The sequence below is a fragment of the Dasypus novemcinctus genome, chromosome 28 (genome assembly GCF_030445035.2).
Source record: "Dasypus novemcinctus isolate mDasNov1 chromosome 28, mDasNov1.1.hap2, whole genome shotgun sequence".
Classification (NCBI taxonomy): domain Eukaryota; kingdom Metazoa; phylum Chordata; class Mammalia; order Cingulata; family Dasypodidae; genus Dasypus; species Dasypus novemcinctus.
The window spans coordinates 45449808-45477007 of NC_080700.1; the positions used below are offsets into that span (position 1 = coordinate 45449808).

At 56.7% G+C, this 27200-nt stretch overlaps 1 protein-coding gene across 1 annotated transcript in view; it reads right to left on the reverse strand.

The window, feature by feature from the left end:
* The window catches only part of PGBD5 (piggyBac transposable element derived 5), a 95469-nt gene that overhangs the window by 23093 nt on the left and 45176 nt on the right, over nt 1–27200 (reverse strand). Inside the window, exons 2-3 of the mRNA XM_058289716.1 lie at nt 18899–19326; nt 13140–13274 (exon numbers count right to left, since the gene is read on the reverse strand). Coding sequence (XP_058145699.1) covers nt 13140–13274; nt 18899–19326 — 563 coding nt within the window. The remainder of the gene's footprint in view (nt 1–13139; nt 13275–18898; nt 19327–27200) is intronic.

Genomic DNA, 27200 nt, shown 5'->3' on the forward strand with positions numbered 1-27200 from the left:
TCCTCCACGACCTGCGAGAGGTTAACAAGCACATCAAACCCATGGGCTCTCCTCAGCCCGGCATGCCTCACCAGTCAGCCTTCCCGCGAGATTGGTATGTGGCAGTCCTCGACATCAAGGACTGCTTCTTCTCTATCCCCCTGCACACGGATGACCGCCCACGGTTCGCCTTTACTGTTCCCCGGCCCAACCACCACCGGCCTGCCAAACGATATCAGTGGAAAGTCCTCCCCCAAGGTATGAAGAACAGCCCTGCCATCTGCCAGCTGTTTGTGGCTACTGCTATTGAGCCCTTAACCTCCGAGGCCACTATCGTGCATTACATGGATGACATCCTTGTAGCCCATCCAAGCGAGCCAAAGCTACAAGCTATAGTTGCCAGTCTTCTCTCCAATCTGGAAGATATCGGTCTTCAAGTCAACATAGAGAAAGCCGTTTTCCACCCACCGTTTCAATTCTTGGGCTTTGAAATCTCGGAAACAGTCACGCCCATGGCGCCGCTTATAAACGTCCCCAAAACCATGACGCTCCATGATCTCCAACAGCTTTGTGGCCAGCTCAACTGGCTGCGCCCATCGCTGCCAGTCACCACACATCAGCTGCAGCCTCTGTTCCAGCTCCTTCAGACCACTGGCCCACCATCACAGGCACCCACAAAGAAGGTCACCCTGTCGTATGAAGCGGAGTGCGCCCTGGGCTGTGTCAACTCTGCCCTAATGGACTGCTTGCTCCAACGAATAGACCCAGACAAGCCATTTGCAGGACTCGTCCTTCCCACCCGTGGAACCCCCACTGGCCTCATCTGGCAGGACGGTCCACTCCTGTGGGTCCATTTAGCCAAAAGCAAGCTTCGCAAAATTACCCCCCAATCCATCCTGTTCGCGCAGCTTGCCATCGCCCTTGTTGAGCGTTCCACCCACCATTACGGGCGTCATCCAGATGTCATCATTTGGCCCCTTACAACTCAGCAGGTCACTCACTTGCTAAAGGACTCCATAGATATGCAGGCACTGTTCCTCCTATTCCCCGGCCCATTCGATAATCACTTCCCCCAGCACCGCCTCATACAAGGCCTCAGCACGCTCCTCGTCGCAGCTCCTGACCATTTCCCGTTCCCGTCCTCCAAGCCACTCCCCAACGCCGCCATCGCCTTCACTGACGCCTCCAAGCACTGCCTTGCTATAGTCCTCTACAAGCCCAGCTCCACACAACCCCTCTGCCACACCCGCCAACACAGCAGCTCTGTCCAAGTGGCCGAATTGAAAGCCGTCACTCTGGCTCTCCAATACCTCCAGGACCAGCCAGCAAATATCTTCACGGACAGTCTCTACTGCCTGCAGGTCTCTCGTATCCTTGCCTTTGCGGCCTTCCTGCCGCCTGCTAGCATCGGCAACCGGGACATCAACCTGGCCTTAGCTGACCTTCAACTCCTCTTAGAGAGGCGGCGACAACCCTGGTTCATTGCCCATGTTAGGAGCCACTCAGGCCTCCCAGGCCCCTTGGCTCGCGGCAACCATCTCGCTGACCAGGCCGCCCAAGGTGCTTCCATCAATGCCCTCAGCCCCGCAGCTGCCGTAGGAGACATTATCAACCAGGCAAAGACCTTGCATGCGCGCTTCCATCTTGGTGCGCCCGCCCTCCATCGACTCCTCCCAGAACTTCCCATCGAGACATGTAAACATCTAGTACGTGCATGCCGTTCCTGCGCACCTTTGCTGCCCTTGGGGCCACTCCAGCCCCAAGGTGTCAACCCGCGCGGATTGCGGCCCAACTCTAGGTGGCAATTAGATGTCACTCATGTCGCTTCCTTTGGCCGATGGAAGTTCCTTCATGTTGCCATCGATACGTTTTCACACCTCTGTTATGCCGTCGCCCTCCCGGGAGAGTCTGCCAAGTATGCCACTCAAGCGCTCCGGGAGGCCATCCTCTTCATGGGAGTCCCTTGGGACATAAAGACAGATAACGGCCCCGCCTATCGCAGCGCCGCCTTTGCCGAGTTTGTGAAGCTCTACAACATCACCCACCACTTCGGCATCCCATATAACCCGCAAGGCCAAGGACTTGTTGAAAGAATTCACCAAACCCTCAAGATCCTCGTCCAGAAGACTAGAGAGACTCAACCTCGTCTCACCCCGCGTGAAACAGTCACACAGGTGCTCATCCAGCACAACCTGATGACCTTTGACTCTGAGGGGCTTTCGCCCATCCACAAGCACTGGGGGCCCTCTTACCGGCCCACTCCAGCCCCTCTCGTCCTCTGGCGCGACCCGCTCACTAGCAAGTGGACCGGACCAGCGCCCCTTCTCACCCAAGGGCGAGGATTTGCCTGCGTCTTCCCGGAATCCGCACCCCAGCCTGTCTGGATCCCTGCTCGTCTTGTTAAGCCCTTCACCCCACACGGCCCTGCCGACCTTCCACCTCCCGACCCCCTTCCCCCTGATGACTCCCCCCTGTCGTAATGATGGCCCCTCTCCGCACCTCACCCCCCCCCGTGAGGTTTTTCTCCTTTTGTCATTGCAGATGACGCCTCCAGTTGCCCAGTCGAGCCCGCCTGCGCCATCACCCGTAGGGACCACGCCAGCTCTCTCTCGCCGCGAGCGGCGTCGGCACTGCTTCCTTGCCCGTCGCCTGAGCCGCCTCTCCCTTGAAGATGATGACCCCGTCGAACAGCAAGTTCTCCAGCTCCTCCATCGAGCCCGCGTTGCCCACACCCCCTGTCCCCCCACCCTCCCCCACCTCATTCATCTCCTTATCCTCATGCTGTCTTTAGCCTCCTCTGCTCAGAGCTCCACTTCCCATCAGCCATTCAACTGGACCCTCCAAACATTCCCAGAAAAACGCATTCTTGCCTATAATGTTACCAGTGTTGCCCCCTCCTTTTTCTCGCACATTTGCCCCCTTGCAGGTCTCACCTACTACTATCGGTGCAAGCAGCCAGGAATCCCGAACACTGGCTCTCCAGGCACCCCCACTTGTGGCGTTATCGCCCTATGCTGTTCCAGCGCTGCCAACGACCGACAAACTGATGGTCTTTCAGGGCCCTACAATAACGCCATCACTGGCTTTTACATCTGCCCTGCCAGCGCTCGAGGCTGTCATGATCCATCGCACTTCTACTGCCCCTCCTGGGGATGTGAAACCATGGCCTATGGTTGGTCTGGTGCCCCCAACAGAGACCCAAATCTTTCCTTCCGAGTCCCCAATAGCACCCGCTGGGACCTCATCTGGCTGACTGTTAAAAACCCACACGACGATACCTGGCTGTCTGCCTGCCCCTATGGGCTCCGGTTGTATATGGACAACTACGATTAAGGGGCTCTGTTTGAAATCCAAAAGCGCCCCGTCTCCGCCCCACCCTCAGCTATTGGTCCCAACCAAATTCTTAACCCTCCCCCCACGCCCGCTGTCCGTCTTCCGTCCCCGTCCGCTCCTCCCAATACCTCTTCCACCTTGGTTACTGCCATACCCTCTACAGGCCCTAATCCCCCCCCCCGCTCCCCGTATGCAACCGCACCCTCTCCTCTACTCCAGCCCCTACTTCAACCTCCTAAATGCCTCCTATTCCTCCCGCAACGCCTCCCACCCTAACCTCACCCGCTCCTGCTGGTTGTGTCTTTCCCCCAGCCTCCCCCTTTATGATCCACTCGCAATCCCCTCACCACTCTTCAATTCCTCTGACGACGATGCCCCTTCTTCCTGCAATTGGAATAAGTCCACCCATGTCCCGCTTACTCTCACACACATCTCTTCCAAAGGCCTATGCGTCCACTCCCGCTCAACCCCCACTCCTAACCTTCCCGTTTGCTCCAACTATACCTTCCCCAATGCCTCCACCAAATACTTAGTCCCCCTAAACACTACCCAGTGGCTCTGCTCCTCCACTGGACTCACCCCATGCCTATCTGTCGCTACCCTTAATACGACCAATGAAACGTGTGTCCTCATTCTCCTTACGCCCCGAGTCATCTATCACACCCCAAGGCATTTCTTTGAAGCCTTCGATCACACCCAAGAAGCTATCTATCTTCACAAACGCGAACCTATCACTGCTGTGCTCACTGTCACTTCCCTCTTAGCTGCAGCTGGAGCCGCCACTGGTGTCGCGGCCCTCGCCACTCAAACCTCCGCCCTCCAAAACCTCAGACAGGCAGTCGATACTGACATCATCTACCTCCGAGATGCAGTCAAGTATCTTAAAGACTCTCTCAATTCCCTCTCTGAAGTTGTTCTACAGAACCTTCGAGGCCTTGACCTCCTCCTCCTCAAAGAAGGTGGCCTGTGCGCAGCTCTAGGAGAAGAATGCTGCGTCTATGCCAACTACACCGGCTTAGTAGACTCCAGCCTAAAGGAACTCGAGAAAGGCCTTAACCAACGCCAACGTGAGCGAGCCCAGGCCGCCGGCTCCTGGGGCTTCCTGCAGCCCCTCCTCCCGTACCTCCTGCCTCTACTGACCCCAGTCTTACTCCTCGTCCTAGGCCTTACCATCGGTCCCTGGGCCATTCGGCGAATCACTCGCCTTGCTAAAGACCAAGCTAACAGCGTCTTTCCCTCCTTCGTTCAAGTCCACTACCAACGCCTAGCCACCTCAGAGCCCAACCCTCCACGCCCACGCGCCACTCGGCGCCCCCCGTCCCTCCCAGTGTTGCACCTCCCACGTTTAGCTCCCAAAGTTCTCCCCTTCCCGAGGAAGCCCGGCACGTCCAGGTGTGGCTCACGAAGGTGGCAAGAGGCGGCCATCGATAGGGCCCATCGTGGCCACCTCGAGCTGCGGGTACGGGTTCTCTGCCCACCGCATGGGGAATCGGGCGTTTCAGCCGCCCTCCCCTCTGCTCATGCCCCCCTCGTGCCCCCACGCCCCCTGCCGGTAACCCCTCCTCGTTCCTTTCTCTCCTATTTCCTCTCCTCTCACCCCCCTCATCTTTCCTCCCCATAAAAATGTCAATCCTGCAAAATCTGCGCTTTCTTCAAAGCCGCCAATGGTTCTTATTTTCGAAAAAGGGAGCAATTGTCCCCTGCTCCCACCCTGCTTTTCGCTTCCTTGTACTTTACCCGCCTGTTCTTCGAAATCTCTCTGTATTATGGCCCTTCTCAGCAGCAGCTTATGCTGCTGCCTCCCTCCGCCCCTCCTCCCAGCCACTGTTATCTTCCCCCTCCCAGCCGATCGCTGTTCTCCCCGCCTCATTTCAACCGCCCTCATCCCGTATCCGCCCCGGCACAACCTCTGAAACAACCCCCCCTGCCATCAATGGCTTACGCCCTAAACCGCAGGTCCGCCCTTGCCTCTGCAGCCAATCCTCAGCTGCCCCGCGGACCTGCCCCTCCCACAACCTCCCCGCCCCCACGAGACTATAAAACCCCATGTACTTCCCTAATAAAATCAGACCTGCGCATAGACCTCGTCTCCGTGGTTTTTCTTCCATCGAACCGCGCGTCCCCACCAAGCCTTGAGCCGCCCGCTGCCGCCCCAGTCCGGCCGTGGGCTCAGCCCGACTCCCGGCAGCGATCCACCCGCGCGGCAGCGACCCGCCCGCGGTACCGCAGCGGCGGCCACATTTTTATATAGGGAAGCTCTATACCTGTGCTGTCCAGAAGGGCAGTCTCTAGCCACTATTAAATGTGGCTATTTACATTTAAATTAACCAAAATTAAGTAAAATTAAAAACCCAGTTTCTCAATCACACTAGCCACATTTCAAGTACTCAATATGGCTCATGGCTACTCTACTGGCTCATGGTTACTCTACTGCCTCATGGCTACTCTACTGGACATATGGCTACTCTACTAACTCATGGCTACTCTGCTGGACATGTGGCTACCGTACTGGCTCACGGCAACTATACTGGCAGACACAGGACATGTCCTTTATCAGAGAAAGTTCTATTGGACAGTGTTGCTTTAAACCATCCTTCATTCCTTAGCTGGCTTTTTTAGCAAAATCTAAGCCAGCACCTGAATGACAACTTTATTCTTCCTTCACCAACTTTTCTCATGTTGCCAACTCACCACTAGCCAGCAGCCCAGGGAGCACACACCCTGAGACTATTCTCTGCCTCTTTCTTTAGCTGTTCCATGAGCACGACTGGCCCTTGCAAGAGCCTTGCTTTCGTGTAGGGGAAGGAGCAGGCGTTATCATTCTGTGAGCTCTTTGTAGCCACTCAAGTCAGTGAAGTCTTAAATCTGAGTTTCCTGGGAAGAGGGCCAGGGTCTAATCAGATCTTGGCTGTGCTGGGTTCACTTCTGTGGGCACTTAATAAAAAGCCCATTTAAAAGGCTGAGGAAGAGGTTGGTTCTCAGCTACTTGCTCTGGGACACGCAGAGAGGTCCATGAGAAATGTCTTGTACCCGGCCAGTTCCAACCTGGACCGACCGCAAGCCAGCCCCTTCTCCACTGACAACAAAACAGACAAACGTCCTGTCTGCCAAGCAAACTTCTCTGATTCTCCTTTTTAAAGCTAATCCAGTTAGAGCTTGTGGCAAAGATTTCATTCATTTAGTATAAAAAATGATTAGACATCAAATAAGAAAAAATCTTTAGAGCCCCTTAAATTCTTTCACATGAAAACGATGTCTTAAAACGCAAGACTGGAGGTAAGTGATGTTGTTAGCACACTACCCACCAGCATGGCCCGAATGGTGGGCAACTCGCTCTTGGTTTTTGTCTAAATGGGGAAAAGTTCTCTCGCTGGCGAGAAGAGTGGGTTCTGGGGTCAGAAAGGCTGCTTTATCCAGGTCCCGCTTTGTGGCTGTGGCTCTGGGGCTCAGTCCCCTCGCCGTGAAGCTGAGGAAGCCGTGGTCCCTTCCTCCTCAGGCTGCTGCAGAGAGAAATGAATAACGTCCACAAGCCCGGCGCTAACAACCACCGCGCAGTCTTCCTCTTGGGAGCCCAGGAGGAGACGTCCTCCCTCCACAGGTGAGCGTCAGACAAGAAGGGGCACTCAGCCAGCCCAGGCTCCTCCTCGCTCTGCCCGGCCCGGCTTCCGCTTCCCTGAACTCTGCCTTCTGCTCCCAGCCACCTCCAGACAACGTCCATTCCAACACTGAGCAGGAAACCACGGTTTGTAATTTGTAATTGTTCTGCTGCACAGCAAAGGCCGTTCAACTCTGACCTTGTCTGTCTTGCATCTTTAGCAAAGCACCCTCTTGCTCAAAGCTTCCACGCAGGCTCCTCCGGGGCCGTGCTCACCCCGCCAGCCCCTCCTGGAGACTCCCACCTCCACCACCCCTCACTCAGAACCCCGGATCTCACACTGCAGGTGCAGCGGCCTCCTTCAGCAAGCCACACAGGAAAAAGTCACTTTTATTTGTTTAATGGAGCCCTGTCTCTTCTGCCTCGAGAGGCTCAGGTTTCTGCTCAATCACATGGGTCAATACAAAAAAACATTAAGTAAACTTCTGGCCAATTGTTTCCCATGGAATTCTCAATATTTTCTTCCTTGTAGAGCCTCAACAACAGTCTCTGGGACCATCTTCTTTCAATCCCACAGAGCGGCCCCATCCCCCAACAGCCTACTGCCTGGGACCAAGCACTTCCAAGGTGCGGTGCTCCACCCTTCCCCAAGCGGAGGCTTCATCTTCTGCAGCAATTGCTCCTTTTACTCCTACTCCCCCGCCCAGAGGAGCCCGCAGGTGGGGGGCTGGAGGAGCCTGCAGGTGGGGGGCTGGAGGAGCCCGCAGGTGAGGGGGCTGGAGGAGCCCGCAGGTGAGGGGACTGGAGGAGACCACAGGTGAGGGGGCTGGAGGAGCCCGCAGGTGAGGGGGCTGGAGGAGCCTGCAGGTGGGGGGCTGGAGGAGCCTGCAGGTGGGGGGCTGGAGGAGCCCGCAGGTGAGGGGGCTGGAGGAGCCCGCAGGTGAGGGGGCTGGAGGAGCCCGCAGGTGGGGGGCTGGAGGAGCCCGCAGGTGAGGGGGCTGGAGGAGCCTGCAGGTGGGGGGCTGGAGGAGCCCACAGGTGAGGGGGCTGGAGGAGCCCACAGGTGAGGGGGCTGGAGGAGCCCGCAGGTGAGGGGGCTGGAGGAGCCTGCAGGTGGGGGGCTGGAGGAGCCCACAGGTGAGGGGGCTGGAGGAGCCCGCAGGTGAGGGGAGTGGAGGAGCCCATAGGTGGGGGGCTGGAGGAGCCCGCAGGTGAGTGACTGGAGAGGAACCCAGCAGCTCCACCCACAAATAGAGCAGAGCTGGTGGGTGTTCGGTGCCAGGCATACAGTGCAAAACAATTCCATTCTCTTGAGCACAGAGTGAGTATCTCATCTGGAAGTGACGGAAAGGATACCAAGAAGAGGGCACTGGCCGGTGGCTTCATTAGTACAAGCATTCTGCACCAAGGAGCAAGGATGTTGGGGTTACCACAACCCCTCTGTCAGGATCCCTCTTCTTCACTGTGGTTGTTAAAATCTGGAGCCAGGGCACCAAGGTACTGCAGAAGTGCCAGGGCGTGGGGCCAGAAAAGAAGCGAGAAACGCCAGGGCATGGGGCCAGAAGAGACGCGAAGGGCCCCTGCTGGTCCAAGGTCCTCTGCAGACGTGGACGTCACGGAGACAGCCTGACCCCTGCCGCAGCCTCAGCGGACATGACCAGGTGCAGCACGGAACACTCTGCATCCAGCCCAGAGCCCGGAGGGGCGAGGGTGGGGTCCTGGTGGGCTTCTCTCCCTTCTGTGGAATCGGAGCCAGCCCTTGGGCTCAAGCTTCTGCCACAGCAGGTCAGCCTCGAGGTTCTGGGCAAACTGCTCTCCCGGGGCTTCAGTCTTCCCAACCACAAAACAAAGACACACGTCTCCCAGGCTGCACCGTGTCACAGATGGCGTCTAAGTGCCTGCCTTATGTTGTCCTCTGGCACATGGTAGGCACCTGCTCTGTGCTCCTCTGGGGGCCTTCCTTAGCCCCCAGGTGCCTCCCCTGGACCCCCCACGTCTCTAGTGTACTTGCCACGTGGCACTTATGAATATTTTTAACACAGCTGTCCCTTCACTAGAGAGGCGGGGACAGTTCCATCTGTGGTTGGTCTTCAAAGCCAGGCAAGGCTCCAGCAATTCGTGTGTGGTTAATGAAACAGTACAGGTTTGCTCGCTGTTCAGATGTTCAATTGCATAGGTCACATTTTCCCATCTATTTTGTATATTACTTGAAAATAGGGACCTGCCTAAGCATCACTTCTTAGAAAAACTAAACAAGACTGGAAGCCCCAGGCTCTAGAAAGGCCATCGTTTGCAAGGCCTTAAGCCACGGCGACCCACGGCAGTGGAGCACGGGAAGCCACGGCCCCGCAGAAGAGGCAGAAGGAGCTCTGCAAGGCCTGCTGATGCGCAGGAGTAAAGCCAGAGCTGCAGCCAGGCAGGAAGGGGCGCGGGGCCTCGGCGCAGGGTGGCAGCCTGGCTGAGGACTCTCCAAGGAGCCACACCTGCCCTGCAGCAGGCACGGAGACGGCTGGGGACATCGCATTCTGCCCGGCCACACAGCTACCCACACGGGAGGCGCCCAGGCACCAGATTTAAAGCAACTGCAGATCTCGTGCCAAACCCTCAGAGGAAGTGAGACGGCTCCAGGGGGAAATACGGTAGAACCTTCCAGAATGGCCGCCCCGCCCCACCCTCCCATAGCACTCATAGTCTCTGACTCCTGCATAACTCACTGTTCTCAGGTGTCAGTGTAGTGCCCCCAGCAAGGACAGGCTCCTCAGGGACGGGACAGGATGCAGGGCACGTCCGAGTTTCCCTGGAGATGGAAGCTGTGACAGGACATGCCTCGCCTTCATTTGGCAATCCCTGCAAAGCCATGCCAGTGGCCTCGGAGTGAGCACTGCGGCTCAGCGCCCCGTACTGATTCGCTCTCGAGGCGCGGCGTCTGGTGAGGCACCATGGTGAACCTTTGGAACCCAAGGACCGTCGTGGCCCCCAAACAAGTGGGAAACGAGGTGCCCAGGCGGAGCGTCCACCCCTTGTTGGGAGTCTTGGAAGAAGTTTTGGAAGAGAGAGTTGAGGAAAGAGGATGTAACATTTCAGGAGGGGGTGCAATCACCTCAGAAACAAAGGATGTTAACCCCTCCCGTTCAGAACTATAAAGTTAAATTAATCTTTCTCCACGTCTATTCTGCCACATACTTTCTCAGATTCTCTTAGTTGGCTAAACTCACGCAGGCTATTGAATCTCTTTCAGCAAAGATTCCCCTTTAAATGAATTCAAGAGCATCAAATCTCTAAAAGTATTAGACTTCTAAACACCACCACTGTTCCTATTATTATGACTATTTTGTAAATTCTTAGCTTCCATCCTCCTCTACCTTCACAGGGATAACTCATCCCATGTGAGGCAAGATGAGATGGGAACTGGCTGTAAGGAGTTTCTGTTTTGCTGTGACCACTTGAAGAATCAATGACGGATTTTACGTTTCTTTTCTCTCACCACCTTGATCTAGAGCCTTGCAGGTGGAGGCTGCTCACTTCCAGCTGCCTTCACAAGGATCCAGTCGTGAAAGCTTAGAGTCCTGGCCTCCACCAGAAATGCTCTGGGCCTCCAAGCAATCCCACCATCCCAGCCACCGGAGGGAAGCTGTTGGGTTGGCTTTGAGACCCCAGGGGGTAGCCCTGCATCAGCTGTGGCATGAACCAACCAAGCACTGAACCTCCGTGGCTACAGGCTGAACTTGTATTAAGCTCGTGGGTTTTCACCTGAGGCCATCCAGCCTGCGCATATTTTCATGGCCCTGAAGTGAAAGAAGGAGAAACACGCACTCGTCCTTTCCAATCGCTGTGCATCACATCTGGCTGACGAGCTACTGGCCAATCTCGGAACGGGAGGAGGCAATAGCTTTTGCAAAGTCAGCTGGTGAAAGGCCATTGGGGCTTAGAAACGGGCTTCGCCAGGGAAAGGCCACTTAGAGGAGCGCAATGTATTGAGAAAGTAAAGTCAAGCAAGTCTTCTGGTGCACACAGCCCCACACTTGATGTTTCCCGGAACATAACCGCAGGCTCTCACGCTGGAAGGGGCACCTGCTGCCTGATCCCGCATGAGCAGATGAACTGGGAGCAGGAGCAGGTTCTTGCTTTACCTGCTTCGGTGCCCGGTGTTTAAATCAGATGGCTGTTGACTGAAGCGGCCAGCCTCAGTCCTGGTTTCTGAAAACAGATCCCCTGAAGCTCTTGTTTGTCTCCTCACCTCACAGCATTTCTCAAGTCCAAACACTAAGCTACTTAAAATGTATGACGAAGTTCTTTTTCTTCCAGCAACATTCTGTCCTCCATGCTTCCATAGCCATCTGTCCATATCCTCCCTTACCTACTAAAACTATTAATTCAGTTTGCCTCCCTTACTGAAATGAGAGTTTCTGAGAGTTGGGACAATGTCATTCATCTACTAGACCCTGGAGTTTGGCACACAGTAGAGGCTCAGAAACATCTTCCAACTGCTTCTCGACTATATCCATTAAATGAGGTGGTAAACTGGCTGACTGCATTTCTCAGTAATTCCAGGACGGTCTGCTTAATAAAATATTCCCTTTTTTGCAACCCATTAGACCAGTGGTTCTCTCAGGATTTTGAATTTTGTGGGTTAGAAAAAAAATTAATACTGTGGGAAGCAACAATGAAAAGAACATAAAAAAAAACACACCAAAAACCTCATCCTGTTTCATACGCCTCTAAGTATCCTAAAACTTCAGAAATAAAGGGTTATAGACAAGTTGGAAAGAACGTTCACCAAGACTCAGAGATGTGGCTGGCACGGTGATGGGTTCATTGCCACCCTGGGGCTGTGGACACGGCACGGGCGCTGGGGCAGTGAGGTGCAACCTGGGGGGCTGCACGGGCGCTGGGGCAGCGAGGTGCAACCTGGGGGGGCTGCATGGGGGCTGCATGGGTGCTGGGGTTACATGGAACTTGGAGGTGCTACCTCTTGGAGAGGGTGGTGGAAAGAAGATGGGAGGGACAGCAGGGTCCTGGGGGGTGGCAGCAGGGTCCTGGGGGGTGGTGGTAGGGTCCTGGAGGGTGGGGATGGCAGGGGTGGCAGGGTCCTGGGGGGTGGGGACGGCAGGGGTGGCAGGGTCCTGGGGGGTGGGGACAGCAGTGTCCTGGAGGGTAGTGGCAGGGTCCTGGCGGGTGGGAACAGCAGGGTCCTGGAGGGTGGGGTTGACAGGGTCCCTGGAGGTTGGGGGGTGGCAGGGTCCCTGGGGGTTGAGGGGGGCAGGTCCCTGGGGGGTGGGGACAGCAGGATCCCTGGAGGGTGGGGACAGAGCCAGGTGGCACCTCCAGGTGAGCCCTGCTGGCTCAGGGCTTCCGGCAGCTTCTGGCAGCTTGGGATCCAGGGTTGCCTGGAGATCCTACCCCCCACTTCCCAGGCAGCACCCTGGCCTGCAGTGGGAGGGGAGGGCCTTTTGGGTCCCCTGTGAGTTTTCCTCCAGCCCTTGGGGCTGCTGCTCAGGTGGGGGCCAGGTGCAAACGCCAAGCCTGGGACGCAGCCGAACAAGGCAGCAGCAGGGGCCGCCCAGATGTCCCCACCAGAGTGGCAACCCCAGGCAGCAGGACCTGGCTCTGCATCCTGGTTTCCACCAAGCCGTCCCCGTGCCCAGTACCCCGGCCGCCCCCGCTGTTCCTCGAGGCAGGCTCCAGCTGTGCCCTCTATCTCTCCAACATTTGCTAGCAGAGGGCAGGGGCCATGTGCCAGGGACGCGGTCAGTGCCCCTGACAAAGGCCCGGCTTACCCGCTGGCCATGGGGACGGGAAGGCAGGGAAGACACCTGGCAAGGGGGGGCTTGTGGTCAGCCAGGCTGCAGTGCTCTTAGAGAAGAAGGGGCAGCTCCTGGGACCACTGTTGGGTGAGGCCACTGCCGATGGCCACTCGGCCAGCGTGCACAGTGATGCAAGGGCTCAGCAGGGCTGTCCAGGGTTCTGCAGTGCTGCTCAGGGCTTGGCAGTGATGTTAGGGTTCATAGTGATATTTAGGGCTCTCACTGATATCTGGGGTTTGGCAGTGCTACTTGGGGTTCGGCGGTGCTATTTGGGGTTCAGCAGTGACATCTAGCCAGCTGGGCTGGAAGCGGAGCCTGGCAGCCTGCACTGCAGGCCCCCTGTGAGCCTCAGCTGGACCCTGGGAGTGGAATCCCAGGCAGTTCCTCGTGGACCCCAGCCCCACCAGCATCTCCCTGGCCTGGCTCACCTGAATGATGAAGCCAGTGGACGAGCACTGCCTGACCCACAGGCTGAACTTCCGCTTTTTCCTCTTCCGCAGCTCCCGCTCTGTGCACGTGGCAATGAACACAGGGTCCTCATCGATTAGGGGTTCATGTAGCACCTGCCAGGTAGACAGGAAAAAAAAATCAGAGAATAGGAAAGTGGCGTGAGCTCAGGGGTTCCTGGAGCACCTGCCAGGTGGGTGTGTGGGGGGTGGAATCAGATTCTCAAGGAAGGCAGTGTGAGCTTAGAGATTCCGGTAGTACTTGCCAGGTGGATGGAGGAGAATCAGATTTTCAAGGAAGGCAGAGTGAGCTTAGGTTTCATCAGATTTGAGGTCACACCCAGTCTTTCCTCTTTCCTAGCTGTGTGACTGTGGCTAAGCTATTTTACCTCTCTGAGCTATAGAAAAGGTAACACAGTATCTTCACTGCTGTTTTGGGGAGGACTAAGTAAGAAACTATAAGCAAAGCACTTAATACAGGGCCTGATAGAGCAGATTTTCAGTAGCTTGAAATTCCTGCTGGCCCGAGGTCCCCAGCTCAACTCCCACTGAGGGAAACCTCTCATGGGGCCTCTAGCCCTGGCTGCACCTGCTCCTTTTCAATGTTCTTTATATGGATCGACAGCTCCAACCGCCAAAAAGTTCTTTCCGTCCTTGACTCAAATTTACTACTTTTAACTTAAACACGTTGAGCTGACTTCTGCCCCTGTAAGAAACAAACAGCAAATAAAACCATGCTCTTTCTTTAGGTACTAAAGACAGTCTTCGTTGTCCTGGGTTAAGCATCTTTGTTTTAACAAAATGGATCCTTGGAGATGAGTCCAGGAAGCCCGTTGCCACAACACATTGTCTGGAGCAGCTCCAGGTTGTCACGCCCTTTCTGACGGGGATTCCCAAGGCAATTTCTAAACTTATTCTGTCGATTTCAACTTCTTGGTAAATGGTTATAGGGCATTTTCAATGAGAAGACAATAGAGTAAAAAGAAATAACAAAAATAGGACCCAACAGGATTCTTCAAACTAAATCTCTGGGAGTCTTTTGGGTGAATTTGAGGCATTCCCCTCCCTCCATCCAAACTGAATCATGCATTAGCTTATATATCTGTAGGTAATTAAAATGACGAACATAGGAAACAATATGATTCCGAGAACTACAACACTCTAGATCAGGGGCAGCAAGTGTCAGCCAAATCCGACCCGCCATCTGTTTTTGTACATGAAGTTACTCTGGATGGCAGCCATGCTCATTCGCTCACGTATCATCTCTGCCTGCTTTCAGGCTGCAACGACAGAACCAAGAGGTTGCCAGGGAGGCTGAAAGATACTTACCATCTGGTCATTTAGAGAACGTTTGCTGACCCCTGCTATAGACTGTGCTTTCCACACTTTAATGAACCAACTCATCACCAAGTGGTTGTTGAAATGAGGACGCAGGCACAGCAGGTCCAAGGTGGGCCTGAGAGTCTGCATTTCCAAGGTGATCCCCATTCTTCTTTCTGTGCTGGCTTGAGTTCCACTAAAAATAACTGCCTTGTGGCTTCAGTCTTAGCTGCCCATACCTGACCCTCAGGATGTGCTGGGCCCTTCCTTACACACATGGAGACAGTGAGCCAGGCCTCCGTCTCGCCCTGGGAGGCGGCCAGTGGTACAGCTGCTGGCTCTCTGTAGCTCCTGAAACATTCACAGCCCCACTTGGAACCACTCTAGCAAAATGGACAGGCCCTGCATACAGTGGGGGGTGGGGACAGATGGAGAAAAGAAACAGCACTGAGAAGCCCTTTGCTGGCCACCTGCTCCCTGTCCAATTATTTCTGCTAAAGAAGGGCCTTCTCTGAGGCCCTATTAAGCAAAATTGCCCTCTCTTGCTCTCACCTCCACAAAGAAAACGCACCTATGCTCCACTGGCATTGAACATATAATCAGTTGTAAATTTACTTTTAATCACATGCCTCATCAAAGCTAAAGGGCCAGCAAGAATTTGACCCTTGATGATATTCCCCTTTTCTATAATCATTAAATAAAATATAAATGAGTTATTATGAGGCACGGCACAGAGAAGGTGCTCCCAAGAGCTCCAGAACTATGCATGCCAGAAAAACTACAGTCTTCTCTTCCACGCACAGACAGATCAACATTTCTCTCATACACAACAGTATGTTCTGAGTCTTCTTCTGGGATGACAAGCTCATTTTGGGGTGTGGCAGGCAGTAGTGGCAGGAGAAAGACAAAACTCCTTTTTGTTTACTTGCATAATCCTTCCTTTAAAGTATTTTCCAAATTGCTCTTCCTGGTTTTGAGGAAATGTAGTTTTCCCTATTTTGTACACATGCAGATGTTTTGGTTACCATTAGATTCTGGGAAGACTCTGTAAATGTTCTAAAGGATTGCAAAGGATTGTAAATAAAATAAAAAAGCTCGAGATTGCAGGGAGGAAAAGGACATGTGTGGGTCTGTGGGGTGAGTGACCTCTGGGTTGTGGGTGGTGATGAAAGGGGGTAAAAGAGAAATCGCCCCATTTGTGCTCAAAAGGTGAAAACTAAGACCATCTGTGGGAGCTCTTGGCTTACAAAACTCATTGTTCAATCCATGTTCACCTCAAATTGAATGTCCCAAAGAGCAGGTGGGGATTTTTACAGAGGGGATAAGCTGAAAACCAAGAAATCTGCAGAGCTTCTGGCATTGTCAATCGAGGATCCTAACCAGAACACTCTTCTCCGAGGCACAGTCACGTCTTGGAGAAGAGGCTACAGCAGGGCAAGCAGGACGTGGCAGTGCTGGACAGCTCAGGAGAAGCACCCCTCCCCAGGGGAAGTCTAGGCCTTCCATCTAGAAAGGCTACCACTTCCTCCGTAAATAAGGTCAAGTTACCTACCCGGGAAATAAGGGACGAGGAGGCCTTGGAAAAATCTGCAAAGATCTCTAGTCATTAGAAATGCAGCGTTACTCTGCAGCTGATGAGGCATATGTGAAGGTCTTATCTGGTCTTCAGTTTACTCTGCTCCCCTCTGATGGACAAGAGCTGGCTCGACGGGGCCCAGAGCCAGGAGGAAGGGAGAGAAGCAAATTCCCCAATTATCAGCCAACTGGGCACCAGCGAGGCCCTCCTGCCGCCCCTGCCTTGCTCTCCTCATCTGGTGGATGACGGTAGGGACGGGGCCTCTGCCCACCCCTCCAGGTGCCCTCTCCATCACCAGGCCACTTGCCCCTGGCTCCTGCTCTGTTTTGTCAAGTGGGAGGCATCAGCAGATGGAGAGCAGGAGGGGAGGCAGGAGGGGCTCACTACCTGGCACCTTCCTGCCTGCAGCCGTCTGGCCCCTGCGCCCGGCTTGATCCTGCTCCTGGGCTAGCGACAAGCACAGCTTCCACCTGTCAACAGCCTACACTGCTCACCCTCACCCATGGGCTCTGCATGGAGTTCTAGAAAATACCATTTCCTGCTTCCACCTGTGAACAGCCTGCACCTGCTCACCCTCACCCATGGGCTCTGCACTGAGTTCTAGAACATACCATTTCCTGCTTCCACCCTGTGAAGAGCCTGCACCTGCTCACCCTCACCCATGGGCTCTGCACTGAGTTCTAGAAAATACCATTTCCTGCTTCCACCTGTGAAGAGCCTGCACTTGCTTACACTGCAGCCATGGGCTCTGCATGGGGTTCTAGAACATACTGTTTCTTCCTCGGATCCTGACATGTCCACAGGGGCATTGAGTAGAAAACAGGAGCAGAAAGAAGAGAACATAACTTTGAGAATGCAAAGGCAAAAGTAAAATTTAAAAAGCAAAGCAAAGAAAAAACAGTGAAAGGAAACATTTTAGGGAAAAACAAAATAAACCAGGGAGCCTGCCACAGATGAGCTTCATTCTAAGGTCTCCTCTCAACCTCATCACCTGGAAGAAAAGAAAAGAGGGGAGCAGACTCTAGGAGCTTGAGTTCTTGGGCCTCCCACTGCCGATCTGGGCCACAGAAGGGGGAGCAAACAGCTGCTTCTGCGACATCCCCCTCCGAGAGACCTGAAGCCTCAGGGTCGCCGGGGCAGGGAAGGGCGAGCCCACCACTCTCAGAATCTGCCTCCCGACACCAGCGCAGCAGGTGTGGGATCCGCGTCATGCTCCACGCTAAGGGAGGCCCCAGGTGGTCGGACAGCAAGCTCTCGGGCGCCCAGATGGCTGGGCACTCAGCAGATGGGAAGGCGACAGTCTGTGGATGCAGAAGGCGGTCGCGGCTGGGAGCCGGAAGGACCCTCAGCAACCTCAGCTGAAGGCTGTTAAACGCCCCTCAGCCAGAGCGCTGGCTGTTGGGTTCTTGAGATACTTGGGAATGGCGAGCCACAGCCTTCTCTGGAGAATCCTCAAAGGAGCCTCAGGGTGGTAACAAACAGCAGCTCTCCTCCTCTCGCGTCCACCCAGCATCGCTGACTTGGTGCCCTTCCCACCAAGCGAGTTCAGAGGAACACACACGAGCCCCGTCCTGTTCTCAGGCCTGTGAGCAGGGCCGTAAGGCCGAGCTTCCTTCTGAAGGACGTCACCTCTCGTTAGGAAGCAAGGGGACAACGCACAGATGGTACAGAGAGTAGGAAGGAAATCCAGGAAACGGGGCTCCCCTGGAGACGGACACACTGTGGAGGCCAGGAGAAGACGCAGAGGGCACACACCCGGAGACCACCAAAAGCCCACCCTGCTCACAGAGCAGTGGGGAGAGCAGCCCAGAGAGGCTGGGGGCTTCCATGGACCTGCCACTGTCCAAGATCTCTCCACCCAAACCCTGTGAATCGCAGCTGTGAGAAGGAAAGGTACGGAGTGTTAAGGAGACATCTAGAAGAGGACATCAAAGAGAAGTTGAGGTTTGTCAAGAAGTTCCTAAAGAGAATTTGAGGTTTGTCAAGAAGTCCCTAAAGGGAAGGTAGATTGATGGGTCTTTAATTGTATAAATAGAAGTAAACTACATTTTTATATTCATGTAGAACATCTCAATGGTAATTGGGCTCACATTGGCCAAGATCTTCCAGATTAAAAATTTGGGGTTACAGAAACTCTAGAAATTAGCCACCTGCCCAGGCTGCTACACCAGTACAACAATTTTGAGGATGATTCTGAAACTGTTGCACCACAGCCAAATGCAATTGCCTCAAGTAGACACCAGAAAAGGCAGGGGCTCAAGAGCTGAGAGAAAGGAGAGCCTCCTGCAGCAAGTTGAGGCCGTCAGGGAAGGCTTGGGGTGTAACAGCTCTCAGGCTCTGACCAACTCTGTCCGAGGCCATGGCTCACCACTGCGGCCAGGGGGATCCACACCATGTAAGTAATTCTCAGGTACCTGAAGAATGATCTAAATTATAGGCTCATTTCCCTTTGCCACCAAGAAGCCTTCTAAACCACTTTCAGCTCCAACATGTGAGTATATACTCAGAGAAAATGACAAAATTAATATTAGTCTGAGCAAACCATAATTTGGAAAGAATGTGTAATTAAAGGAGAGGAAGGACTGGGAGAGGGGAGGAGGGAAATCGCAGCTCAGAGTGAAATGCTGGCTTGAGCCAGGGTCTGGAGTTGTCTCTGGCGTGGAGCTCTTTGGACCTAACTTGGAGCCTGCAGGTTAATGGGATGTAGAAAGAGCAGGAGAGCCTCGAGGTGACTCCAGAGCCAAAGCAGGACATTGCCCCTCCTGCTTCTCGCCCTCCAGTGCCCGCCAAGGCCAGGCAGAGGGCCCCAGGGGCCCCGCAGCGCTTCCCTGTGCCGGCGCCTCACCTGGGTCTGGAAGGGCCTGAAGGCAGAGTCGAAGCTGTGTTGCAGGGCGTCGAGGAAGGGCTGGACCTTGTAGAGGCCGTGCGTGGTCTGGCTGGAGCGGAAGGCCACGACGTGGAAGTACTTGAGGATCTTCTCGAAGCGCGCCTGGCTCATGACGAGCGCGATGCTCCGGTTGCTGTAGAAGCCGCTGCTCCAGATGCTGAGCACGGACTCGCAGTGGTAGATGCTGGTGGAGATCATGTAGCCCAGCAGGGCCTTCATCTCGGGCAGCGTCACCTCCGCCCAGGCCGCGTCGCTCCCAAACCGCTCCTGGTACTTCTTGGCGTACATGTTGGTCTGCACCGCCATGTTCTTGAGGACGTTGTCGGGAACAAAGAGCTGGAAGAAGTCCATGGCGCTGGCGCTGGGAGGCATCTTCTGCGTTGGACCTGGAACGGAAAGACGGGATGAGCGCTGCTGACTCCAGCAAGGGGCCGCTCCCCTCCCCGGCCTCACCCAGGCCTCCAACGCCTCCTCCCGTGCGCCCCCAGAGGCTGCCCGGGCCTCCCCCCCTGCTTCCCCCACGGAGGCGCGAGCCCCGCCCTCCTCTGCGCTCCCAGCTCAGGCCTGAGCGTCCCGCACATCTGCGCACAGCACTCTGGAAATGCTGCAGGCAGACCCTTCCGCAGCCCTTTCTCTGGACATGTTCAGAATTCAATTTCTTACAAATCCGGCAAATTAAGTAAACGCTGATGGGAGGAGGGGAGGAGAGGCGGGCACGCTCACTGCCATGCGAAGCTTGGCTCGGGCCTCCCAGTTTTCACTCCTCATAAAGACACTTTCACCACGGACCAGAAGTGGTCCCAGGTAAGTTAGCACTTTTTAATTTATTAGTGAGCAATCCTGAAAGCACTTGTGTAGACAATTTCATTAATGCAATAAAAACGCAATTTTTGACGAATACAAGGACAAGCCCTTTGAAATACATAATGTATACCTGAAGATATATATATGCACATATACATATATACCTAAAGAGATATGGCCTTTCCATTGCAAGTTACAACTTAAACTAGGCTAACCATGTAGAGATCACTGGGAGACAAGCTTTGGGTCAATTCCCTCCAGAGATATTTCTAAAATTATTTATAAAGGTGTCTAAAAGCTGCTTGTGCTATTTAGAATTTTAACCACCCTTTCCTGCAACTTTCCTCTACTACTGATTTATACTATCTCTGAAAAAAAAATTTCACCAGCAAAAGTAAGACTGACAATGTGAACACAGAACGCCCAGGGTTTACAGTCAGGTGGGCAGGTTTGGGGGGCTGAAACCCTCAATTTATGCCCATCTAAAGCACAAGCTCGGCTCTCACTCTCTTTTCTGTAAAATGAGGACAGGAATCCCTGCCGCACAGGTGGTTGTGCAGAGTGGAATAAATGAGATGACACAGAGGCCACCAGCTTCTACCTGGCCCTATGAGGGAACCCAAAAATGGGTACTTTTTACTGTCATCATCAACAGAAATCCACTGGCTGTTCCGGATGGCGCACATTTAACTATTCCCGTTTCACAGAAGCAGCAGCCAAGGCCTGGGAGTCAGCGGCGATCAGTCATTATTACTACTTTTCAGGAGGTACCAGGGAAGGAACCCAGGGCCTCGTGCCTGGGAAGCTGGCGCGCAACCCCTGAGCACACCTGCTCGCGTCACAGACACTTAACCAAGCTTTCCTGGAAAGGCACAGGCCGTCGTGGAGCCAGGGGTGGAGGAGGCCTTGGCTGGTGTGGCAGTTAGACGGGAAAGAGCAAGGGACTTCATCTGAGCAAGAAGAACCGTCCTCAACGGAAATGACTTTGCCTCAACAAAGCATTGGCGCTTCCAGCCGGCGAAGCTGTACATTCTCTAAGGGGAGAACCAGCCTCTAACCGCCACATCACGCTGAGTAAGCAAGTGGATTCCTCTCTTCCTAAAGTTATGTTTGAAGTAATTTCACCTTCCGGGCCATTTCCAAATGAATTTGCACAGCAAACATTGGCCTGGACAATTCCTAATTGGAAAAACTGTAGAGTAGCCAGCTGCCTGCCTGTCTATTTTTTATTTACAACCACCTTCTATGGTATCTTTTAGTTGCTGTGAATATCAGTATTTAAGAAGTGTTGGCACAGTTGAACGACTGCAGAGGGAGGGAGGGTGGAAGGATGGTGGGAGGGAGGAGGGAGGGTGAGGAGGAGGAGGGAGGGGGAGGAGGGAGGGGAAGGAGGGGGAAGGTGGGGGGAGGCCGGGAGGTGGGAAGGAGGGGGAGGGAGGGAGGGCAGGAGGGCGGGCTATGCAGGAGACTGACGACCCGTGTGGCCACTGAGCAGCGTGCCCCGTGGGCGGCCCTGGCAGAGGCAGGTCCCGCACCCTGACGCTGACAGTTCTCAGGGAGCGCTGCTGCCCTGCTCACAAGATACCTGGGGCTGCAGATGAGGAACGAGTTCCTGAGTGTGAAGCCAGCCCAGGGGCTGGCCTCGAGGGGCATCGAGCCAGGGGACCTCGACCCGCTGTGCCCAGGCCCGTCCTGCACCTGCTGCCTGCCGTCCTTGCCGCTCTGACCATGTCCCCTTGGACAAAGGCATGTGGCTCTCCTGCGCAAAGCAGGTCTGGCTAAGCCACCGTGCCCCTTCCTGCCACTTCCTACCGCCTTCAAATCCCACGACCTCCCACGGTGGATACCGTTTCTCAGCTCTAACCTCCCAGTAAAGAGAAGATAATAAAAGGACGTGCAGCCAAACAAAACACACGTGGCCTCTCCACCTGGCGACTCACACGCTTCAAGTGTGTAAAATAAGGCTGGAGCGCAGTTAGAACTTACACTGCAAAATGATACGAAGGCGCATGGCCCTGGGGTGGGGTCGGGCTGCCCACGCTGACGTGACGTGGGGTGGGGTGCACGCTCTGCGGTTGGTGGGGCCCTGCCTCTCCCTTCCCTGCTCCTCCCACCACGACACAATGGCCTGGGGTTCGAGGCTCCCACCAGCTACCACCCACCTGGTCCCCAAAGCTTCCAGGGAGCCCCACACCCTAAAAACCAGATCCCACGCAGGTCCACCAACCCAGAGGTAGGCAGGAGAGGGGGAGAGGGAGGAAGGCCTGAACACTGTCACAGGCCTCGTGCCGAGTGAGGGCCCCGTGGAGGGCAGTGAGCACGGTGCGGTCAAGGCCGTGCTTCAGGTGTGCTCTGGCCATGGGTGGGATGGACCGTGGTGTCAGGGGCTGGGGCAGGAGCTGTGAGGGCAGGGGCTTGACGGGGCGGGAGCTGGGAGGGCAGGGGCTCGACGGGGCGGGAGCTGGGAGGGCAGGGGCTCGACGGGGGCCCTTTGCTCCTTCATGCCTGCCCCACAGCCCTCGTGTCCCGCCGGGGAGCCGTGGCACACGAGTGGAGGGGCAGATCCCCCAGCCCCTGGAGACATTCTGGACCCCTGAGCCCCGCCTCCGTCTGACAGCTGCCCCTCTGTCCATCACTTATTAAGACGTGAAAAAAGCTGATCCTGTCCAGAATGAAACGCCAACTCCGGTGACCCCATCCTGCTTTCCCCTCCCCTGCCGTGATTCCCCCACATCCGACCCATCGGCAAGTCCTGCCCACTGTCCCGTCAGATCATGTCACGCACCACCCCCTGCAGCCACCACCGCTGGCCTGGGCGACCCAAACAGCTGCCCCTGAGGACGCCCCCGGCCAGCCCCGTGACGATCCAATCAGAGTACGTTTTTAAATGGCACAACGACCACAGCACTGCCTGCCTCCCCAGAACTTAAAACAAGCCCAACGCCTCACCAGGCTTGGGCCCTGCGCAGGCCCCGGCCCCTCTCCAGCCCCCGGCCCCTCTCCAGCTCCCGGCCCCTCTCCAGCCCCCGGCCCCTCTCCAGCTCCCGGCCCCTCTCCAGCCCCCTGGCCCTTCTCCAGCTCCCGGCCCTTCTCCAGCCCCCCGGCCCCTCTCCAGCCCCCCGGCCCTTCTCCAGCCCCCCGGCCCTTCTCCAGCCCCCTGGCCCTTCTCCAGCCCCCCGGCCCCTCTCCAGCCCCCCGGCCCTTCTCCAGCCCCCCGGCCCCTCTCCAGCCCCCCGGCCCCTCTCCAGCTCCCGGCCCCTCTCCAGCTCCCGGCCCCTCTCCAGCTCCCGGCCCCTCTCCAGCCCCCGGCCCCTCTCCAGCCCCCGGCCCCTCTCCAGCTCCCGGCCCCTCTCCAGCTCCCGGCCCCTCTCCAGCTCCCGGCCCCTCTCCAGCCCCCGGCCCCTCTCCAGCTCCCGGCCCCTCTCCAGCCCCCTGGCCCTTCTCCAGCCCCCCGGCCCCTCTCCAGCCCCCCGGCCCTTCTCCAGCCCCCCGGCCCTTCTCCAGCCCCCCGGCCCCTCTCCAGCCCCCCGGCCCTTCTCCAGCCCCCCGGCCCTTCTCCAGCCCCCCGGCCCCTCTCCAGCCCCCCGGCCCTTCTCCAGCCCCCTGGCCCTTCTCCAGCCCCCCGGCCCCTCTCCAGCCCCCCGGCCCTTCTCCAGCCCCCCGGCCCCTCTCCAGCCCCCCGGCCCCTCTCCAGCCCCCTGGCCCCTCTCCAGCTCCCGGCCCCTCTCCAGCCCCCCGGCCCCTCTCCAGCCCCCCGGCCCCTCTCCAGCCCCCTGGCCCCTCTCCAGCTCCCGGCCCCTCTCCAGCCCCCCGGCCCCTCTCCAGCCCCCCGGCCCTTCTCCAGCCCCCCGGCCCCTCTCCAGCCCCCCGGCCCCTCTCCAGCCCCCTGGCCCTTCTCCAGCCCCCCGGCCCCTCTCCAGCCCCCGGCCCCTCTCCAGCTCCCGGCCCCTCTCCAGCCCCCCGGCCCTTCTCCAGCCCCCCGGCCCCTCTCCAGCCCCCCGGCCCCTCTCCAGCCCCCCGGCCCCTCTCCAGCCCCCTGGCCCTTCTCCAGCCCCCCGGCCCCTCTCCAGCCCCCCGGCCCTTCTCCAGCCCCCCGGCCCCTCTCCAGCCCCCCGGCCCCTCTCCAGCCCCCTGGCCCCTCTCCAGCCCCCGGCCCCTCTCCAGCCCCCGGCCCCTCTCCAGCCCCCCGGCCCCTCAGAAGCACATGCGGTGCAGGGGGAGCTGCGTGTCAGGTCTTGAGCTTGAACTTGAGCCTCCACCTCTGGGCTGTGCACGCAGACCCCCGGCCTGGACGGTAAAGCCCCCGCCCTAGAGGAGACCCCCGGCCTGGATGGTAAAGCCCCCGCCCCCCAGCTTCACTAAGCGCTCCCTCCTCAAGGCCGTGTCTCCTGAGCTCCCAACCTCCCGCAGACCCCCGTGCAGGTCTTCCCAGCTGCGGCTCCACCCTCTGACCCCATCTGACCCCAGAGGTCAGGGCTGCCTCATCCTCGGCACCCAGCACTGGGTGAAGAAGGAACCAAGAGGGAGGACTCCGGGGCCTGCCCAAGAGGAGGGGTGTCTCATCTGGGTTCAGTGGAATCCCCTGGTCTCTTCCTGACACCTGCAGAGGGGCCAGCAGGAAGGGCTGGGAGGATGGGGAGGGGGCCCCAGAGGGGATTGGGGGCTGCACTGAGGCCCCTGGGTTCGTTAGGCTGCACTTAGGGTGGGGTGGGGGGGCAGGGGGCTGCACTGAGGCCCCTGGGGGGTGGGGGACTGCACCTAAGGTGGGGGTGGGGTGGGGGAATGGGCAGTACTTAGGGTGGGGTGGGGGGCAGGGGGTTGCACTGAGGCCCCTGGGGGCGTTAGGCTGCACTTAGGGTGGGGTGGGGGGGCAGGGGGCAGCACTGAGGGCCCTGGGGGGCAGGGGGCTGCACTGAGGCCCCTGGGGGCGTTAGGCTGCACTTAGGGTGGGGTGGGGGGCAGGGGGTTGCACTGAGGCCCCTGGGGGCGTTAGGCTGCACTTAGGGTGGGGTGGGGGGCAGGGGGCTGCACTGAGGCCCCTGGGGGCGTTAGGCTGCACTTAGGGTGGGGTGGGGGGCAGGGGGCTGCACTGAGGCCCCTGGGGGCGTTAGGCTGCACTTAGGGTGGGGTGGGGGGCAGGGGGCTGCACTGAGGCCCCTGGGGGCGTTAGGCTGCACTTAGGGTGGGGTGGGGGGGCAGGGGGCAGCACTGAGGGCCCTGGGGGGCAGGGGGCTGCACTGAGGCCCCTGGGGGCGTTAGGCTGCACTTAGGGTGGGGTGGGGGGCAGGGGGCTGCACTGAGGGCCCTGGGGGACACTTATGACACCCCTGAATGCACCTCACCTGCCGGGACCTTAGAAGCCACCTGGATGGACAGGGACGTGGTGCCCAGGATGGGAAAGGCCCTGGAATTTGGGGACTTCTCCTGCTGATTGGGAGGGTTTGGGAAAGGAGCTTCACAGATGACCACCTGGTTTCCACCTGGCGAGCCCCCCTCCCTGCCAGCCAGGGCACGGCACTTCCAGCCTGCCCTCTTTCTATGCTTCCCTTCCTCCCTGCAACTAGGGCAAGCCACATCAACAGTCTGTGCCTCAGTTTCCTGACCTGGAAAACAGGCACAGTGCCGCCTGGACATCGGGCTCTCGCTCACCTGTGGGGTGCTGAGTGCAGGCTGTTGTGGCGGATGGACGGTCTCCTGCCCTCACCTTTTCCACTCTCCCTGCCTCAAGCCACAGAGCTCCAGGTGAGCGCCGCGTCACCACTGTGCGGTGCTGACTCCCCCTGCACCCCACCAGAAGAAGGGCTGGTGTCTGTGCTTTCTAAGGTACAACCTTTTAGAGACTGAAACATTAACTTTGGGATGAGAATGGCATTTTGCATAAATTAGTATTTTTTGGTACAAACTGTCAATAGTTTAGTGACATAAACAAGAATCAATTAACCTTTTAAATAAGGGTTCAAAATATGAATAAACTTATCTCCAGGTTAGATCAAGCAGGTATAATAAAATAACCAAAATGTCCTCTCACTGAAATGTCTAAAATTACATTCCATAAAACAGTAATGTAGGAAATAGCTTTTCACATTGTTCTCAGTGCCAGCTGCGGCTGGTCTCTCTTCGGCTAAACGAGTCACCATTTCTCCTGTTCCTTTTCCTTCCCCATTGGCTGGCAGGCAGAGCAAGCCCATCTGTACCTATTTGGCAAACACCTGAGGTCCACGTTCCAGGTGTAGAGTCCAACCGCTCAGCCATCCAATCGCTGTCCGTGTTTAACCTGTTCCCAGCTGGACCAAGGTTTACGCCCAGTCCAGATGCGCTGCCCCTCGGGAGCAGGAGAGCTGCCTGAGTCTCTGCAGGGACGACTGGGCGGCTGTGAGCGGCGGAAAGGCTCTCCCGTTCCACTTAGGTCTTGTGTGGGACGCTGACCAATACACCACAACCACGTCCAGGCTAGTGCTCGCCCTACAAACGGCAGCTTCAACAAGGACAGCTGCAAACCACTCTTCACGGCCCTTTCAAAACACACGGCCCTTTCCCAGAAATCCCCGAGGACAGTGCTGTTTACATAAGCGCATCAGCAAGACTTCCTTGACCGGAACAGGTACGAGTAAACTCCGTGTGCCGTGTGTGCACGTGTGGTATCTGTAAGGGCTTCCCCATGTGGTGCAACACAATTTTGGCAAAGAACTTGACAATAAAGAGAAAACTATTTTGGAACCAGGCAACTGAGCTGACATTGTCCATAGATGACACAGACTACAGGTGGCAGTGGACGGGCCTACAGACTAGAAAGAAGCCAGTTAATTGGTGATGCAGGCATGACTGACCTTTCCTGGGTGTCAGGGGACAAAGAGCTGGTGCTCTTCATTTTAATAAAAGCTTCATGCATTGCAGAGGCTCCAACTTTCCAGATCACTCAAAGTAGTAGGAAAAGAATAGGGTAGCTACTGGTATGGAGAATGCCAGGAAGTGGGGAAAAGGTTGTAGAGCTTGGTTCTCGCCCAGATGCTGACAGAGAAGAGATGCTGGTTTCCAAAGCCAAGCTGTGCAGGTGCTTCCCTCTCTGCCCTCCCCACCACCCACCTCTCAAGGAACGAGTACAGCAGGGCTCTGCACACTGCCTGAGGAGCCCAGAGAAGCACACAGGTCTGGCTCCTGTGCCAACTTCAATGGCATTAGGAGCTGAGGAGGATGGAGGAGCCTCGTCTGGGGCCAGGGGCTGGGACTGACTGGCCAAGCTCGAGGTGGGTGGGTGGCAGGGTGCCACGTGCATGCCACGCTCCCAGCCTACTCTCTCCACGAGCGTCATGCTGTAAAATGTGGACGTCCTCTCAAAAACTAAGCCCTCTCCACATTTATTGTTCCTGTCTTCTTCCTCCTTGTCCCAAGTCTGGGAGACAGAGGGGCTAGACACTGTAACTGCCCTCAGGCAGCTGAGAGGGGCCACCGGGCAGCC